The sequence below is a fragment of the Pyrgilauda ruficollis genome, unplaced genomic scaffold (genome assembly GCF_017590135.1).
Source record: "Pyrgilauda ruficollis isolate IOZ18807 unplaced genomic scaffold, ASM1759013v1 scaffold28, whole genome shotgun sequence".
NCBI lineage: Eukaryota > Metazoa > Chordata > Aves > Passeriformes > Passeridae > Pyrgilauda > Pyrgilauda ruficollis.
The window spans coordinates 2,123,488-2,142,346 of NW_024524155.1; the positions used below are offsets into that span (position 1 = coordinate 2,123,488).

At 52.3% G+C, this 18,859-nt stretch overlaps 1 protein-coding gene across 11 annotated transcripts; it reads right to left on the reverse strand.

Annotated features, from left to right (window-relative positions):
* Nucleotides 1–962: 962 nt before the first annotated feature.
* SYNDIG1L (synapse differentiation inducing 1 like) lies at nt 963–18,603 on the reverse strand. 11 transcript variants are annotated; one of them, XM_041472088.1, is made up of 8 exons: nt 18,567–18,603; nt 17,481–17,631; nt 11,738–11,795; nt 11,194–11,610; nt 9,217–10,053; nt 6,826–7,284; nt 5,472–5,609; nt 963–3,888 (listed from the first exon to the last, which is right to left on the reverse strand). In XM_041472088.1, exons 6-8 carry the CDS (start codon nt 7,252–7,254, stop codon nt 3,730–3,732), a joined length of 726 nt encoding a protein of 241 aa, XP_041328022.1. In that variant the 5' UTR covers nt 7,255–7,284; nt 9,217–10,053; nt 11,194–11,610; nt 11,738–11,795; nt 17,481–17,631; nt 18,567–18,603; the 3' UTR covers nt 963–3,729. The 11 variants fall into 11 exon arrangements, 10 of the variants coding, with proteins under 10 accessions (XP_041328022.1, XP_041328026.1, XP_041328025.1 ...); XM_041472092.1 differs by having other exon boundaries at nt 9,217–9,426; nt 9,984–11,610; XM_041472091.1 differs by having other exon boundaries at nt 9,217–9,716; nt 9,984–11,610.
* Nucleotides 18,604–18,859: the final 256 nt, after the last annotated feature.

Here is an 18,859-nt window from a genome sequence, read left to right on the forward strand (position 1 = left end):
GTTCAACCAGTCCAGGGAGTGGGGCTGACTTGGTCCCCAAGTTCTTGTCCTCACAGCAAGGAGGGCATCTGGGACACCTGGTCATGGCACTTCTGGCAACCCAAAGGCCACAGAGGATGTGAAACGAGAGAGGGGTGTTTGTGCACAGATTTGGGGAAGGGGGCAGGGAATGGGCTTTCTGGTGACTGTCTGCATCTGTCACTCGGTGTCACTGGCTTAGGATGAAGGTTGGTACTGGTGGGGCAGCTGAGCCAGGGCATGGGCATTTGGGGAGCAGTGGGGAGGAGGGTGATGGTACAGGGTTGCTGAGGCCAGGGGGTTGAAAGACCTGTGCTGAGGGTGCCAGTCAGTACCTGTGTTCACAGGGACAGGCACCTGCAGCCACCTGGTGCAGAACTTGGTTACAAACAGATGTCCCAGTCATGAATGGAGAAGAGGGACTTGTTCTGCTATGTCCTGGAACTCTTCAGTACCACCTGTGGTTATTTTTAAGAAAGCTCTGGGATGCAGAGAAGGACTGCAGGTTGTGGTTATAGAACATCACTGTTTCACCAACCCTCCTCCACCCCCATCTCAGAGACCCCAAAGTCTCCCTCATCAGCCACCAGAGATCTCACTTTGTCACCGCCCCTCTACACAGCCAAAGATATCTTTGCACTTTCTGCCCTTCACATCACCTCCCACAGCAGTGACCTGCCAGGCTCCCTCCATTCCTTCTCCTTTCTGGGCCAGACATGTTGCCAGGCCAGAACTTGAGGCTATTCCTCTCCCCCAAATTTCTGAGTATCCCTTATGGGATCTGGGCCATTACAGATCTCTGCTGCTGAGCTGAGGGTCCTGGTTGGGAGAGGGACCCCTTCTCTGGGAGGATGGGAGGAAGGGGGGTGAAGAGTCACTTCTTCCACACCCACTGTAGTTTAGTTATTTTATTTTTTTTAAGCTCAGTCAAGTTTCTGGAGCTTGAACCTTCCCTGACTGCTGTGTCTTGTTGCCTTTTTGCTTCCTTCCCTTCTGCTTAGGCAGCTACAGCAGATGCTGTGAATCTATAATAAGTTATTCAGCAGTGATCATGCTCTTCCTTGGATTTAAATTTCCACATGTTTCCCTTCAGGCTGTTTCCAACTAATTTCTGCATTTGCATAATGCCCCCTTAGGGATGCTCTGGCACAGCCCCTTCTCCCCCGCTTTGACAAGTTCATCAGAGATTCAGGCTATTAGCAGAAAAGACTCTAATTCTGTTGGCCCTTTAGCTCGCTCCTTCCCCATGCAGCTCCAATTAAAAAAAAGACAAAGAAGGAGTTTGGGGTTCAGAGGAATGGAATGCTCATGGGAAGTGGGCTGAAGATGGCTGGACCCCCCACCCTTGGAAGCCCCTGAAGGGAACCAGCTGGAAGAATTACAAATTCAGAAGCAAATGCTGTATCTTATTGTAGATTCTGGTCTGGCAGCCCAAATCATTTTGTCTCGACCAGAATCAGCAGGGACCCCCACCCCTGCTGATTCTGGGGTACTTGAAGGGGAGAGATGAGGAGGGCTTTAGCCGGGACAGCACTGAGCTGGGGGTGGTGGGGCTGGTCACCCCTGCTGCAGATGCACCCACAGACATCCCCTCTCCTGAAATAATGCTCTTGCTTGGTTATTTGGAGGGATGGACATCCAGGAAGGCTGAGCACGTGCAGGAGAGGGGAATTAAAACGATCACATGGGTGCCAGGTGATTCTGCCCCTTATTACTCTTCTCTAAGGCCACCTTATCTCTTTTGGACATGCCAGCCCTTCCCTGCAAATTCTGCCTCTCTGTCCGCCATCAGAAGAAAGATCTCCTTATTTCCTCCTGATGTTTGTATTTTTCTGCCCCTCTTCAAGCAGATTTTATGCTTCTACTACACACAGATGCTCCAGTCTTTCTCCCTAATTCTTGTCCAACTACACAGGGGAAAAAAAGCCTACACCACCATTCTGCTCTCGGTGGTATTTGCCCACTGTGATCTGCATTGAAATATACCTCCCTCCAAGATACCCAGACACCAGCTAGATTATAACTTCCTTCAGGAACAGCATAAACACCTCAGGTTTAAGTGAGTGTGGCATTCTTGTGAAGCTCACCTCTTTGACAGCCAGCTCCACATTATTATAAACAGAGTCTTTTCTCCTGCTTTTTTTATTAGTTCTTCCATGTTAAAAAACATAATGGGAACTTTCAGACCAACTTCTGTACAGGTCTCTGATGCACTCCTCTCTTTTATGGCTCAAGTACAATGGCAATCGCAGACATTAACATGCTTCTTTAGGATGAAATGTACATTTGAATGGCACCCAGCTGGAGGAACATGCTGCCTCTCTTGCAAAGCTGGCTGCAGCCTGCCCAGAAACTCTGGGAAGGGGATGAGGGATGCCCAGAGTCTGCCTGCAGTCTCCTGCACATGGGGACAAGAGGCAACAGGAGAGCCAGAGAGAGGAGGGATGGTCAAAGGTGGATGCTGGAGAGTAGGGGGCAAGGCATAGCTTCTTAACGCCCGCCCTTTGGGGCAACCATTGCCTTCATACCCACTTCTGAAGCATTTAATATGTTGCTGACAATATACAAATAAGCAAAAGTAAGATGTATGGGGCGGGGTGGGGGTGCTTGGTATTTCCTTGTTACCAGAGATTTTTGGATGGATGGAGATACCTCTCTCCAAGGCATGGGAAGGAGTGTGTTGAGGTCACCCCGTGTCTCAGGCTCCTTCCACGTCTCTTCCTTCTCTGGATCTCATCCCCTCACAAGCAGAACTCCCACCCCAGATTCTGCAGGTTTTGTCATCCTTTTCTTTCCATTTCTCTTCGTGTGCAGGGCCCTGACCTAGCACAAGGAGTGGAACCCTTCAAGGCCAGCACCCCTCCCAGGACACTTCTTAGATAGAGATTTCCATTAAAAAACTTTTGAGGGCCGAGCACTCTGGGACAGCAACCTTATGAGGGCTCTGACTTGGGATCACCATAGCAGTCACTATTAACACAGAGAAAACCTTGCTGTCTCTACCAGCTTGCACCAACAATGGGAGAGATGGTGTGCAACCACCAGCCTGCCTTCCTCCTGCTTCTGATTTGGGATAGACCAGGAACTGGGATGTTCTGCTGTGGATTGGGGGTCTGTCTGCCGATGGATGCAGAGAGCATGCCTGTTGGTCTTGTCCGTGCTCTGTCCTCCTACTTCACTGCAGCTGAGGGGTCAGGCCACCCCACAGCACTGAAGTGAGAATGTTGTCCCCATCACAGGAGTCTGGAGACCCCACCAGGACTCCCAGAAGAAGCAGCAGTCATTCCCTGGCACCATACTCCCTCTTCTTCCTGTGTGTACCCTTCATGGGCCAAGCCTGGGCAAGTGATGGATCTCCCAGCTGTGGGACTGAGAAGGGAAGCTGTAGCCCCAGACTGGGGTGGTTGCACCAGCCCAGCAGCAGCGTGTGGTTTCCCTCCTGCACATCTTCCACCAGGCAAATGTGCTCCTCCTTGTCCCAGCAGCCAGGCTGGTGCTCAATTCCCTGTTGTTAGATGGTCACACACCACAACTTCAGGGAGAACAGGGGTCTACTGTTTGTCTGAAAGAGGAAGAAACCTGCACAGGACATCCATGCTGGGGTCCTGCTGTGCAAGCAGCCCTCGCAGGCGCTGGTGCTCGGTGCTCTGCAGGAAAGCTCAGTCCCAGAAGGGCCAGCGGCCAGGGATGGCAGTGACATGCAGGTGGCAGCTACACGTGGCCGCCTTTCGAGAGATAAGCAATCAGTGCTACCACCACCCCGATGTACACTCCTGTGCCAATGGTTATGGAGAGCGCGGCAAGGAAGAGAGCTCGGCGGGAAGCTGAACTGGCCAGATGAAAATCTCCTTTGGAGACAGCCTTGCTGGTCTGGAAGGAGAAGAAATGCTTGTTGCTCACAGCTGTACCAACCTGGCCTTTAACCAGCATGCAGTTGTTTCATTAATGAGTCAGTGTTTCTTGTCTGGCCACTGCACCCCTTGGAGGCTGGGAACAGACAGCAAGGTGTCTGTCAGTCTGGGAGGGCTCAGAGCAGCAGTGCCACCTGCACACATTTCCCTGTGGATTTCGCCTCCAGGGGAAGCATGGGCTTCAGCTACTTGTCTGAAAGCACCCATCAGGATACACAGCCAGAGCTGTGAGTGGGTGGCTGGACTCTTGTAAGACCTCAGAGCATGGGATGATGGCTGATACCGGTGCACCCTATAGAGAGATGTAACGAGAACTGCCTAGGATGGCATGGTCTGTTGGTCCAGCTGTGCTGCCACCTGATTTTTCCTGCATGGGGTTTTCAGCTGAAGCCCATTTGCTCTTGAAGGGCTGATGAAACCAGCAGTGGAGACACATCCTTATCTCTCTGGAAAAGGATGGTGACTTCCATCTTCTCTGAGTGCTCAGGGCATATTCCAATATGCTCTTTTTACCTACTACTTGAGTTCAAGTTGCTGGGTGGGCATCAATGCACTCAATGTGCAAAGACACCAAAACAGATATGGTCCTTGCCTCAGTGAGTGGACAAAGGGGGTAGTTATAGAAAATGGAGCTAGATATAAAATGCCCCGCCTGCATCACCACATGGAGAGTGCACTGTGCTATCTTGCATTACGTGGAAAAATGTGAAATCAACTGCTCCTTGGGGTCCTAATCAATTAATGCTTCCCCTGCCTCTCACCAACTCTGTGCCAGGAACTCATGTAATATATTTTTCCACTTCTGTTCCTATCCTCTTGATTTAACTTCTTAATGCCTCCTCCCATCTATTCTTGGTACAGCAGCATCTGTGCAAATGTGGAGTAAATCCTCTGGCTCTGCATGAATTACTCTGGGTCAACAGCAAAGTAAGTGAGCCCAGGCTCCAGGCTAAGTCCTCAGGGATGCAGCAGCTCCTGTGAGCTGCTGCAGCCTGAGGGCCATTGCCTCTCCAGCCTCTGCCAGCCTGGCATTGGCTCCCACAGGTCAGCCAGTGTGCATCAGAAACAAGTGCAAGAGAGGAGCTGTAGTGTGATATGGACACCAAGCTCCCCTTTGCCTCCAGCCTCCGGGGCAGCCTGGCTCCTGTAGAATGAGCTGCCTCAGTCTGGGTCATGGTGTAGAACCTTCACATTACTGGAGAATGGGAGGACAGGTGGGAAAATGCCATTTTCCTGAACCTGGCTGGAGGGTGAGAAGGTGGGCAAGGCCAAGAGGAGCCCCAGTTCCCTAAATAACAGCCAGAAAACCCAAAGGAGAAGCCTGACCTCCAGTAACCCACACCAGAACTGGAGGGGTTCCAACTCCATAACAATTGTGGAGACATCCAGGAACACCCTTCGTCTCAACCCTCAGAGTTATGGCCATGCACAGAGATGAACCTTAGATTCAGAAAGGTGCTGGTCACCTCCATGGGCCACTGAGGCTTTCAGGGCCCTTGCTGTAGCACTTGGCACATGCAGGCAAGCAAAGGGACTCCTTACCCCTTGAGAGAAGTAGAAGGCAGCAATCCCCAGGGGCCAGAAGCAGCACAGCATGGAGAAAAGGGCCAAGCCCAAGTGGTCCCGGGGGGGAAGCATCAGGAAATGATCCTCGCTTTCGCTGTCGCTGGAGGAGTCGCTCTGCAAAACCAGATGGATTCAGCACATGCCCACCTCCCCGTGCCACTCCGCAGGCTGCATCTCAGCACCTCGCCTCCCAGCTCCCACTCTCTCCTGATCCCGTCACATGTTCTCATACAATTCTCACTGGCAAATTCAAGGAGTAAATTTCAAAAATATTTTAGACTCTTCAGCATGGCTTGATGAGGAACAACGTAGCTCAGCAAATTGGATTCTCGGCTCCCTGCCAGTGCAAATGCTGGGGGTCTGGGATTTCCCTGCATTAGAGAGAGTCTTAAACTGAAATATCTTCAGCTTTGGCAGAACTGACTGTTTGTCAGCTTAAACAAACTTAAACAGAGTGACTTATCCCCATTAGAGTCTAGGAGATCAATATCTTGCTAAACTAATTTAGGAAGTGAGGGAAAGCATTTGAAGTGGAGCCTCCATCGCAGGGGCAGCATGCCCTGTCCCCTTAGTGAGTCACTGCTCAGTGGCTGTGGTGAGCCCTCTTGCCCTTGGGCACGGCTGGGCCAGCCTCAGACCACCCTGCAGGTGATGTGTCTTGGTGGGGAAGGGACGCAGAAGTGGGGACATCCCTGCTCCCATCTGAACAGGCTATGTCACCCACACCAAAAGAAGCAGAGCTGTGCTGGGTCATCAGGCATCAGCTCCAGTGAGCTCTGGGACCCTCTCCCACCTCTCAAGATCCTGGATGATGTTTCCCAGCCTTGGCACCACTGTTCAAGCACAGCACAGCAATGAGGCTGCTTTGTCAGCTCTCATTCTTCCTGTGCAGGATTCATCCTGTCTTTTTATATATATAAAGCTTTCTCTCAGCTGCTGCCATCACGCATGTGAATTTTGCTGTTATGCAAGATTGCTGTTTCTCTTTAGCTCTAGTGCCACAGCAGCGACAGGCTGCCCTTCTCAAAGCATTCCCATTTCCCAAGGGTCCTGCAGAGACCCACCTCCCTTTTGCTCCCAGCAGCAGGCAGTCAGGCTCCTCTTAGGGAAGCTGACTTCCTCCTGAGGTCAGCAGTGAGGAAAAAGGAGCAGAAATGATAAGGAGAAAGAAGAAATACTGGGTGCACAGGGAGGCTGGTGAGGCAGGAAGTGGTAGGATTTGGGGGGGAGTTCTGGGTAAAGAAGGGAGAATGAATTATCAAGAATTTGAGCCGATGTCCAGAAATAATGACCGCAGGAGTTTAGTGCTATCCTACCTGTCCAAGCTCACCTCATACTCCTGGAGCTCCTCTTCCTCCACCTCATAGGAAACAGTTTGGATACGGATGTCACTCTCTACCAGACAGGACCCTTGTGCCTCTTGCCCTTCAGGAGCTTCAGATGACGACTCTTTGCTTTCCGTAAAAGTGGTCTCGCAGCTTTCCATCTTGCTGTCCTTGGCCTTGAGAGCAGTCTCATCCTTCACAAGGATGAAACTGGGGCCGTACAAAGCTTCAACAGCCAGCTGCAGGGAACTGGCATCCAGCAGCTGGTGAGTCCTGGCACCGCCAGTGTTTTGGAATATGTAGGAATACAGTTTCCCCTGGCAGCGGTGGCTGGGGTAGTCCTGGCTGTGGTGCTGGTGGTAAGAATAGCTGCTGCGAAGGTGGCCATTGGATTTGGCCAAGAGCGGGTTCTGGAGCTCCCGCACGCTTTCCATGCTGCCTGTGGTGGTGGTGGTGGGGAGATCCTGCAGGAGCAGAGGGGGTGGGAGGGAGTAGGCTGTGAGTTCAGCAGGCAAGGGAGCAGAAAAGCACAGCCAATGTCAAAAGGCTAGTGGGAACAGAAAAATTTGTCAATCCTGGAGAAAACAAGACCCCTCCCCACCTCTGCACAGCTTGAATATTATCTCCCCAGGTGGTAGCAAGGTAAGGATGCAACCCTGCAGTAAGGTTATCTGATTCAGGCTGGATTAACATGAGGACTTGCTGTATCTATAATGCATCTTAAGTTGGCCGTGTACAGCCTGACAGGAAAGGACCTTCTGCATCTCTTCTGCTGGTTCATAATGAGTGCTGTGACAAAAACTGACAGCACAGAAATAGATAAGAGACTGACAGTCATTCAAGGAGCCTCCCTGACTTCCCAAAGTAGAGGGTTGCATGGTGAATTATATCCCACTGGACATTACACATACACCTAGCTGGCTTTCAGGTGCATAGGAAATTCTCTAGGACTCATCCAAGCCTGAACTAGGGCTGAGGCAAGTGCAGTGAGCCACAAAGGGAAGCCAGGGGGCTGCTGTGAGGACATGGAGGTGGTGTTTAGGCTGGGGTGGGAGTGTTGGATGCTCAGCCAGCTGTGAGGAGGAACAGAAAGATGTGGAGATTAAAGGGAAGGCTCCATGGGGTTTGGTCCACTTTGAAATGATGAAATTTTAAGTAAACGATTCATCACATCAAAGTGCTGTTTAAACCAGCTCCACCCCTGGGTACAGCAGCAGCCAGACAGCCTTGGCTCTGGGCCACCTGCTTCAGAAAATGCTGAGTCCAGAGGAGATCCTCAGCTACAAATGTCAACATGGGTTTCTTCCTCAGGGAAATTCACCTCCCTCTCCCTTCCTCCATTTCAGAGTGAAGGTACAAGCTGAAGGCTTGTACTGCTCTCATTTTTTTTTTCCCATGAAAATTTTTCAGATGAAATATTTCCCCCCGCCCCCCTTCCTTCAGAGGAGCATTTACTATTTTGGCTTCCCAACCCACCTTGGAACAAAGAAAAAGTACAGTGAAATATTAGCATTCTCAGGAGAGAGGAACAATTACTTTGCCCTCTTCACTACCTGAGCCCCAGGTTTTACAGTCTCTTTAGTATTTTCTCAGCTCCCAGACCATGCCACCTTATTGCCTTGCAACCTCAAATGTTCTTGGTCTCCTTAGAGACCTGGATCACTGACTCCTCTGCAGGATGCTGTGCAGCAGGGTTACACTTCCTCCTGCTGTGACAATCCCTGAGATGCACTAGGTTTTCTGATAGACAGCACATCACCTTGGCTTTAAATCTCAAGAAGGAAATATAAATAGACAAACTGAAGACTTTAGAAACTGAAAAGCCCAAGTGGTCCTGTTTCCTTGGCCAAACTCCACCACATCATGCAAATGGAGAGCCGTGCATGGTTTTTAATGGGCCTGTCCATTGGCTTTGTTTGGGCAGTGGTCATCACATTTTGGAAATCTGCTCAGGAAAATGGAACTGTTCAAAAGCCCTCTCATGCTGCTAAAACACTGTGCATTTTGGTGACTGCCCTTCACTTCTCCCTTCCCAAAACCATTCCCTGTCTTCCACAGTCCCCCACATTACTTATAAAGCTGGTAGTGGCTTATGCAGCAGATGGCCATTAAGTATTTTCAAAATATTTAAGGCAGATGAATATTTATAGCAAAGATGGCTTTATTTTCTGCACAGACACAGAGAAGCTCAAAGGTACAACCCAGTTTTCAGGCAAGGAAACCACAATCCTCTTCTTTGCTTACCTTAACATGCAAATTAGATTTCTAACAAAATAACCTATTTTTTAACAAAACCATAAGGAGAGACCAGTCACCAAGTGCCATTTGAGAGCAGCAGCCAAAGCAGGAGCTAGAGAGAGAAAACTGACAGTTTTAGTACAGCATCCACGCCTTACTTCAAGGAATGCTTCTGGCAGCAAGCTAGGGTAGGAAGGAATGGGATCTTGCTGAGAACTGTTGAAGGGAGTCAGTTCCAAATGTGTTGAGAAACACCAGCAGACAGACCACGGGCAGGCTGCTGGCCACTGGCACCAGGTGCTGCCTGAGTGGAAGTTGCCGTGCTTCTCACTTTGAGTCCTCAGCAACAGGTTGGAGAAGGAGCAGAGCTGCACAGAAAAAACATAAGTTCACAGCAGCAAGCGCTGGGAAACAGAGAGTGGGAGGGGAAAGAAGGGAAAGGAGCTGGGAGGAATTGGAAACCTAAAAGGCAGTTTGGGAGGTGCCAGGGAGGCAGTGTGGCAAGAGTGCATCTGTGCAGCTGGACTGCTGCTGGACATGGACTCTGTTGAGTCCCAAAGGATGCTAGAAGGGCTAGTGGGAGATGTCTCACTGACCTGGGCTGTGAGGAAAAGGCAGTGAGGGCTTGCAGGCAGCAAACGTCCTAGGGTGAACATACCTTGGAAAAGTAACAGTGTGGGTATCAAAAGAAATCACAGGAAAAAACTCCTGAAGTATGAGGAAGTCTGTGAATGTGGGCTGGGCAGGGCTGAGGCTTCATCCCAGGGAAGGCAGGTGAGCTCAAACCTTTCTGAGCCCTCAAACTGTCCTTAGAGCAGAGTCAGGATCTTGATGCTGCTGCACAAAGCACGGACAGGGCAGGGCTACAGCTACAAGGATTTAGCCTGTACTAGTCCTGTATCCTCTGGAATTAAAAAATATTTACCTGTACTAAAGTCTCTTTTCCTTGCTGCCTTCCACTCTTGGGAGTTGAGGCTCATGCTCTCCCTGGGATACTGCAGGGACAAGGGGAAAAGTGCAGAAGAAAATCTCACAGTGCTTCTGATAAATAAGCAAAGGAGCCACAAACTGCAGCCTTCGTGCCCAGTCCTGGCATTTGTCAGCAGTGGGGAGGGAACAATGAGGGCCAGTGTGACAACATGCTTGCAGCAGTGTGCTCAGCCCTGCTGGAAAGCAGCCAGGCTGAAACTTTCCTCTCCAGTAAGGGTGAAGATGTGAAAGGGTTCCAGTACCAGAGGGATTAGAGATGCTTCCCACTCCTCAGTAAACAAGATCAGCACATCACACAGAGGCTGTGTACCAAATGGTCTGGGTTTGCAGGTGAAGACAAGGGCCATCAAGCCCCTGGAGATGACATTAGAGAGGGAATGGCAGAGAGGGTGAGGACCAGCCCTTCATGCACATGTGGAGGGAAGGACAGAGTCAGACCAGCCCTGCAGTTGTACCCAGACCCCATTTGGGTTATCTGAATCCTACAGGACTTAAAATCTGAATCACACAGGGACTTAAAAAGGGAAGCCTAGTAATAAAATAAGCCTGGTGATACAGAAAGCCTGTTAATAACCAAGCTTGGGGAAAGAGAAATGAAGTCAGAAGATGAAAGCAAGAAAGCAGTAAAAGACAAAATTGTCAAAGAGTGGCCATTCTCTGTCTTGATTACCAGCAAGACTGGATAGCATGCACATCCATCAGCCCCATGGGGCTAGTCTGGGCAGTACTGGCAGCAGGTAACTGTGGTGAGATGCTGCTAGGTGCACGGGGAGGATGCACACACACAGATGTGCTGCTAGGTGCACAGAGAGATGTACACAGACAAGCATACACACACAGCTTGGGCACACCCTGGAGGAGGCAGACTGCAGTGCCCTAGTTGAGCTGAACCATTGCTGCAGCTCTGCTGCTGCCTGACAGCTGCTGGCTCCCTACCGAGCTGCCTCCCCCTGTGCACGGCTGCTCCTGTAACCAGCTGGCTGAGCAGGCCCCCACACTCCCCAGCCTGGCTGCAGCAGTCCCCAGCAGAGTGGAAAATGCACAGCTGTGTTGTGTACTCTCAGCTTCCTAAGGCGAGTACTGGGTAAAATGAGCCATGAAAATAAAGAGGTAGCAAATTTAGCTTTGTATTTCACAGATCTCACCTCCACACCACATCCCCTGAGGCAGCTCTCAGAGGGACCCTTGGTACAGATGCCGGCTATGATAAGCCAGCTAATCATGAATTAAGTAGCTGTTCCAGGAATCAATCATCATTTAATTGCCCTGTCAAGCAAACATTCTGCCTTGCTTCCCAGGCTCATTAGCAGGTTGTGGCTGTGGTGCATGTCCCCAGACTCCAGAGTGAGAAGGTTAGCCCACCCTGGCTGAAGGCTTTCCCCTTCAGGACAGCACCAGGGGAGGTCGGTGCTCTCAGGCATTGGTGTCCTGCTGCACTGCCATGCCCTGGCTGGTCTGAGGGCAGGGGACAGTGTGAATGCCTGCTCCTGATCCAGCTGATGTTAAGCAGCACCATGGCCAGATACAGCTGCCATAGCCCCAGGACAGATGCAGACCCATTCCTGATGGAAGAGAAAAGCATAGGAGATTTGTCGAGCACTTGTCCCTGAGCCCAGACCTTCCTAGAAGCTCTCAGGAGACGCTTTGGATCTCCTAAGCAGAGGCCCAGGTCCAGTCAGGACACAGTACCTCTGCCTCAGAGGATCCAAGCTTGTGATTCTGATGAAGAGAAAACCATCTCACAAAGCTGCTGAGAAGCAAAGGCAAAAAAAATCACCGGGGCAGCTGTCATTTTGGAAAGGGGGTGAAGGAAGGACTGCGAGAGCTCGTGGACTGGCGGGAGTGGACCAAGCCCTCTCTCAGCCATAGGAGCCCATGCAGCAGCATGGATCCCTGGCATGTCTCAGCCCTGAGCACTGAAGGGTGAACCACAGCTCAAGGGGAGAAGGAAGTGCTTTCATCAGCCCCACAGACATGATTGCAGAAAGAAGTTTGGTTCTAGCCAACACTGAAGCACTCCCATGGGTGCTTGTCTGACACCACTGCTACTGGCTTGGGCACAGGACATGCATGTAGATTGAGGAGCTGTTCATTCCCAGGGTGTAACAAAGCCTTCACCAGTCCTGGGAAAGGTTGCTGTGGCACAAGCATCAGGTGAGGTGGCCTGGGGGCTGGAGAGCTCAGAGGGGTGATGGGGAGGCAGGTCTCAGTGTGGAGCAGGGAGAAAGGGTGGTGAGATATGATGGCCCCAATGGGGCTGGCAGAGATGGTACCCAGAGAAACAGAAGTGCACAGAAGGGAGAGCAGTGGGTAGGGACATGGTGGGCAAGAAGCGTGCGGCAGGGGAAGCAAAGTGACATCTGAGCCAGACAGAGAACCCTGGCCACCAACACGGAGATAAAAAGCTGTGAAGCTGCTGGAGAGGAAAGAGTTGGTGAGGACCAGGAGGGAAGGAAGAAGGTGACACAAAGCCTGGACTTGGAATAGAGGGAGGACAGCTGAGCCATTTGTGATGCAGAGAATCTGATTCACACCTTTGATGCAGCTGGTTTGATAGAGCTGGAAAGGAGTGAATAAAATGCTTGTTCTGATCTCCTGACAGGTGGAAAGCCAGTACCAAAGGGTTGCTGACTCCAACAGAGACTAAATTGCTCTGAGAATTGGGATGCGATGGGCTGCTTTTCAAGGATCACAAGTCAAATTGGGCAATTTCCGGGTGGAAACCGGGTCTTTATTGTCTCTGATAACAATGTTTCTCTGCGGCAGTGTTCTGACCCAGCTATGCTCAGAACTAAGGTGTTGCTCCTGATGGTAGGGAGCAGCAAATCCTTCCCTGGGGCTGGCAAGGAGGAGCCTTAGAGAAGGTTTTGGAGAAGCCGTTCCAGGAGCTCTCGGGGGTTCCCACCCCTCCCTGTCCCCAGCTTTGGTGGCAGCAATCTGGACACACTGCCCGTGCGCATCACATCAACAGGGGAGCAGTGGAAACTCCATCGCCTCCAAGCAGGCACCCCCATAGCACCCAGCTTCACACCGGCCGTGCCCGCAGGCTGTGCGGCGCCGGAAGGGCGATCGTGCCTGCCGTGTCCCCCGCCTCGGCCGCGTCCGGCGCTCGCCAGGCGGCCACCAGGTGTCCCCGGCGCGCCGCGCAGCGCCCACCGCGCCGCCCCGCATCCCCCAAAGAGCCGCGCACCGCCCCGCATCCCCCAAACAGCCCCGCATCCCCCAAACAGCCCCGCACCGCCCCGCATAGCCCTCACAGCCCACCGCGCCGCCCGCACAGCTCCACACCGCCCAAACAGCCCCGCACAGCCCGAACAGTCCCGCATCCCTGGCATCGCCCCGCATCCCCCGCACCGCCCGACCAGCCCCGCCCAGCTCCCCCCGCCAGCACAGCCCCGCACCGCCCGCACAATCCCTCACAGCCCCGCATCCCCCGCACAGTCCGCACCGTCCCGCACAGCCCGCACCGTCCCGGTGGCGGGGCCCGGCCGCTCCCGACCCTCAGCGTGGCGGGGCCGGGACGGCGGCTGCGGGCAAAGCCTGGTGCGGTGCCTGTATGTCCAAATCGCTGGGGACGGCTACGGCGCCCCCACACCCCACGGCCGGCGTTGGCCCGTCTGGCGTGAGCACGGCGCCGGCCCCGGGTCTGAGCTCACCCGGCTGGCCGGGGTGCGCCCCGCCGTGCCCCTCAGGCACGAGAGGTACGGGAAGGGCTCATCGAGCTGGCATGCGGGAAGAAGGAAGCATGGATCGTGATGGAAATAAAGCACATGGTGGTGTGGGTGGCTAGGTGTATAATTAGCAGGTTTGGACTCTCTCAGCATGCCATTTTTTAAGCAGGAGACGCAAACAAGTAAATAAGGCGGCTGTTGGAAGTCTCTGCAGGCTGTCCTATGTACATGGGACCAGGGAGGAGAGCGGGCAGTGTCGGGGGGGCTGCTCCTGCGGCTGGTCTGGAGTGGGAGGGCAGCAGAGTGGCCATGGGGTGCCCAGCTGAGGCACAGCAGAGTGGGCGACCTGACTGGCAGCACTGGGCCCGGGAAGTGGACCAGGACAGGATCAGGGATGGGTAAATTCTGAAGGTTCCAGCAGCCACAGTGGGACAGTCCTCTCAGCCTCAGAGCACTCTTGATGGGTTTGCACCCAAACAAACAGCAGCCCTGCAGCACCCTCAACAAGAAGCCCCTGTGAGAGGCTTTAAAGGGGCACATGACACCAAACAAAGCTGACGGATTGCTCTCACCAGAGCTTCTTCACTTTCCTGTGTGGGGACCCATCAGGGTTGCTGGGAGGCAGTGGAGGTCAGGGCAATGACTCCCAGGTGTGCTCACTGCTGGGACGGTCAGCATCTCCAGCCCTTTGAGGCATTAGCCAGTGAAGACAGTTTTGGAAGCTGTTGGGCTCTCACTTCTCATCTGAGGCAAAAATACTAGTCGAGGGTCAGAGGAGACTAATTCCCCTCCCTGCTACAGCATGTAAATCACTGTCCTGGAGAAACATGAGCTCAGACTGGGTCTGAGCTTCAACCTTCTCTTCCTCAGCTCGGGACCACCCTAAGGAATTACACTAAAACTGCTCTCTGGAGAGAGGAGCACTGGCATTCTGCCCTCAGTGTAGAAAACCTACTTAGAAAGATCCATGTATGCAGAGCTACTGAGAGCCAAACTCACTGACACCTGGGCTCCAATGCCTCCAGCACAGATGCAGCCCAACCCCTCGCCTGAGATCAGGCTCCTTGCTCAGACTGCCCAAAGGGATAACAAGTATCCCACAGGACTGCTCACAGAGGTCCTTCAAGATGTGTCTACTATCAAGACATTCTCTCTGCTGCTGGAAGATGCACAGAACCTCTTCCCAGCAGACTGTAATTTTGCTCATGGCTGATTTTCCTCTGCTAATGACTACAGTCCTCTATTTCACATCAGGTTTTTTCCATGACTATTTATACCCAGTATTGAGCTAAACACAATGGTTATCCTAAATGGCTCCATGCTCTTCTCCAAGTAGGCACTTACCACTCTGAGAGCATCAATGCTCTATGCTGGAGCAGACCTGTGCCTCATGCTCCTCTCCAGGACCAGCCGTGTTCCCCTTTGCCCTGCAGCCCAGCCTGGGACCATGTGCAGGTCTGCATCCCAGGGATCAACATCCTGGCATCCAGCACAGAAGTGGTCAGGCAGATGGGACCTGGCTTTCTTCCAGGTGAGAAACTTGCACCATCCAAGACCAAAATGGGGACAGGGACATAGCACTCAAGGTGGCAGCAGTTGTTGGGGGCACAGAAAGTTCTCCCCTTCACAGCTGTGGTTTGCTGATAGGGCAGCTTAGCCACAGCACCTAATTCCATCCTCACATCTCTCTGAAAATCCCTGTCTTATCAATTGAAGCTGGCAATGTAAAGCGTCTGTTAAGGACTGCTCATTTGTCTCTGTTTAGAACATTTCCATACTCAAATGATTCATTAGCACCCTGAAGGCTAGCGCATGCAGCACCCTCCTTTCCCCACTGCCCTGTTTATTTTATCCTTGTCTCCCTGCCTTCAGCTCAGGGCTATTTCCACCTTGATTACTGTGTCCTGATACTCCTGGGGATTCACAAGACTCCTCTGTAGTTCAGATATTTAATTCATCTGCCAATGATCTGCTCTCTCTTTAAAAATGAACTTAAGTTGTGGAGATGACACTTTTCTAGCTTACTTTTCAAAACCCTAAGTTTCCAATTATCAGCAGTAAGATGATTTCCTGGTCCAGCAAATAAGTCTCCCCATCTGGCAAACATCTGCAGGCCCAGACAAACTTCAAGGTGTTAAAATTATTACTAGGGTCAAAAAGTGAAATCCAAACCAGATGTTGAGAGTCTCTTCCATATTCCAAAATTCCATATTGCCAAAGAATACTCAGTGGAGATGTGCCCTCTGAGTTTGAGGAGGGGCAGTTCACACTGGTTTACTCTATTGTCAGGAATATAATGAGAGGAAAGGCAGGAGCTGCCCCCAGCCATCCCACAACGCTTGTCCATCCTACAATATCAGACTCCAGGATGATGCAGAGGATAGTGCTAAATTTTCTTCCATACAGTATGGAAACAAATCTGTACAAAACAATATCAATTGGGAAGATTTCGTTTCTTTCCATGACCTGGTCAAGTCACCTTGCTGAGGCGCCCTCTGGACTGCTCCTTCATTTGCGGTATTTCCATTTTGTCCTGGCCCTTTTCTCTTCCCAGCCCATGATACCACCCTCCTGGGAGAGGACTCAGCTTGCTTCTTGTACCCATCCAGCATCACAGTGTGCTGAAAGAGGCAGCTGTGCTCTGGGTGAGCGGCACTGTTGGTCCTACGTGGGCTGAGGGAGTCCATTCTGCTCATGGTGTTTCCCTCCCAGCATGTTCCTGCTGGATGGGGACCCTTTTGTCCTTCCCTGCCACCATGGAAGTCATGGAGAGCAGGAAGGATTTGCAGAGAAACCTCTGCCCAGCCAGGAGCAGCATCAGTGTGGCTGTCACACATAGCACTGAGTCTCTGATGTGCCTTGGGCCAATTTTTCACACCAGCTGTTGAGCTTCCAGACACATAGCTTGGGGACAAATCCTGCAACCAGCTCTGGTTTTCAAAACATACCTGAAGTGTTTTACTCCAAAAGGAAGCTGGTTTAAGTGATGCACCCAAGAAACACTGGGGATCATTGCAGCCTTCCCTTCCAGGCTGAGCAAAGTGTTTGGTTTGCTGCCTTTTTCACTTGACAGAGAAACATACAGAGAAGGACAATTTGGAGGAAACCTGTTATGGATCTTTTTCCCTCTCTAATGCTCTGCCTTGGCCCTTCACTCAGAAAAGCCAATAATTTCATTTGCCCATCTCCAACTCTACAAATAGAGAAATTCAGTCTAAAGATGTTGCCTGAAATTACCACCCTGAAAGCAGCAATGCAGTTGCAGCTCCTGCAAGTGGTATCTGCCAGTCACAGGCTCAGGTCCAGAACTTCAGAAACTAGGCAGAAAAAGGGGGACAGAAAGGGCAGAGCTTTGGACTACCTAGTGAATCAAAGATGGTCCTGGGAAGATGTGAGTATGTGCCAACACAAGCAGAGGGGCTGTGAGGGGGGCAGAAAAACCAAAATGGCCTGAAGTGCCCATGCCCGTGCCCATGCCCATGCCAGGGGCCCACAGACTGCTCTGCCATAAGCTCCGGGCTGGGCAGGATTGGCCCTTTTGGGGCTTGCTTCAGGGAGCTTGTAGGTGATAGAGGGAGATTTTAAGGGCCAATTTTTTTCTGAGTACTTGCTTACTTCTCTGCAAGTGATGGTGATGTCTGCAGGCTGGGCTGAGGGCAGGAAGGAGTTGGGTACCATGCAAAAGCAGGGGATCTGCTGTACAAATTCACCGTGCTAGAGCTGCAGCAAATTACTCATTCTTTAATAATGGTGTTTATTACCTGCTTCTGATGGTGGCTCAGGGAGAAAAAGTGAAGTGGATTCAGCTCTCCAAAGCTTTAGCTCTGCCAGCTGTTTTTATAACACAAGAAACTTTTGCCAGAGAAGTGCAGTCACTGCATTTTGGCTTGGGTAATTTCTTCTCATGACAATCTACAAAGTAACCAGCAACTATCCCTCAGAGACCAAAGATATTTTTTTCTTGCGCGTGGCAGGCAGGCTTAGACCCCACTTCTCTGGTTTCCCCTGGTATTTATATAGTGCTACCTTCCTCCTGGGGGAAAGGCTTTTACTGGTGGCAGATCCAAGCTAAATGAAAGGGGAATTTATCTTTTTCAGAAGCAAAGGAAGCAGCCCAGTAAAATGGGTTTGGGAGAGCAGCATTTCTTTTGTGAAACCCGCAGCAGCTTCGGAGAAGGAATTATAAACAGGCACCGGGTAGAGAAGGAAAGTGCTTCCCATTGAAACTCCGGAACGAGTGGCTTTTTCCCTCAAACACAAAATGGGAGGTCATCCTCAGGACTACAGGGAGATGGTGCTGCTCAGGGAAGTCGTGTCGTTGGCACAAGTCACGGCACCCCTGTGTCCACCGAGCTCCCCGGACTGTTCCCCTGCCCAGCTGCATCCCGCGGATGGCCGGCAGTGGCGTGGCTCCCGCCGGCTGCTGAGGCTTCTCAGAAGAAGAAAACCACCCCCAAACTTCAGCCGGCGGCTGAGCTGCCACCCGGGGAGGGAGTCCTGAAGGCAGCCTGGGTCCAAGGTGTCATTGCAATTGCTCCAACATATCTGGCCTCCAAAACTTTGGTTGAAATCCTTACATTCTGGCCACCCCAGAGCCTCTGACGAGGTAATTTGTCCTGGCGTCTCCAGGTTGTAGCCTTTCATTTTAACATCCCCCAAGGTATTTTCTGACCCCTCTGGCGCCAACATGAGCTCTGCGCGAGGCTGCCTTTCCCTGGGGACGTGCTCCCATCCCACTGGAGCAGCCTGGGGACGCTGGGGACGAGCTCCCGGATCCCCCGGGAACGCCGACCCGCCCGGGTGCCAGCGGGGATGCCCCCACCCGAGAGCGGTACGCGGGTCCTTACCTGCGTGTCGAGGAAGGGCTCACCCGCCAAGCCGGAGGCACGGCGCGGTGCCGCGGGGAGCGGCGCAGCGCTCCGGCTGCGGCCGGACCGCGCTTCAGCTCCGCGCCCGCAGAGCCGCGCTCGCCCGCCGCGATCAGCGGCTCGAGGGCTGGCTGAGGGGAGCCGCGCCGCTGCTCCCGACGTGACTGCTTCGCCTGCTGCTTCCGATAACACGGCACAAACTCTCTCCTTTCTCTTCGGATCGCTGCATTTCCCAGGGCACAGCCCTTCCCACTCCCCCAGCGAGGGAAAGA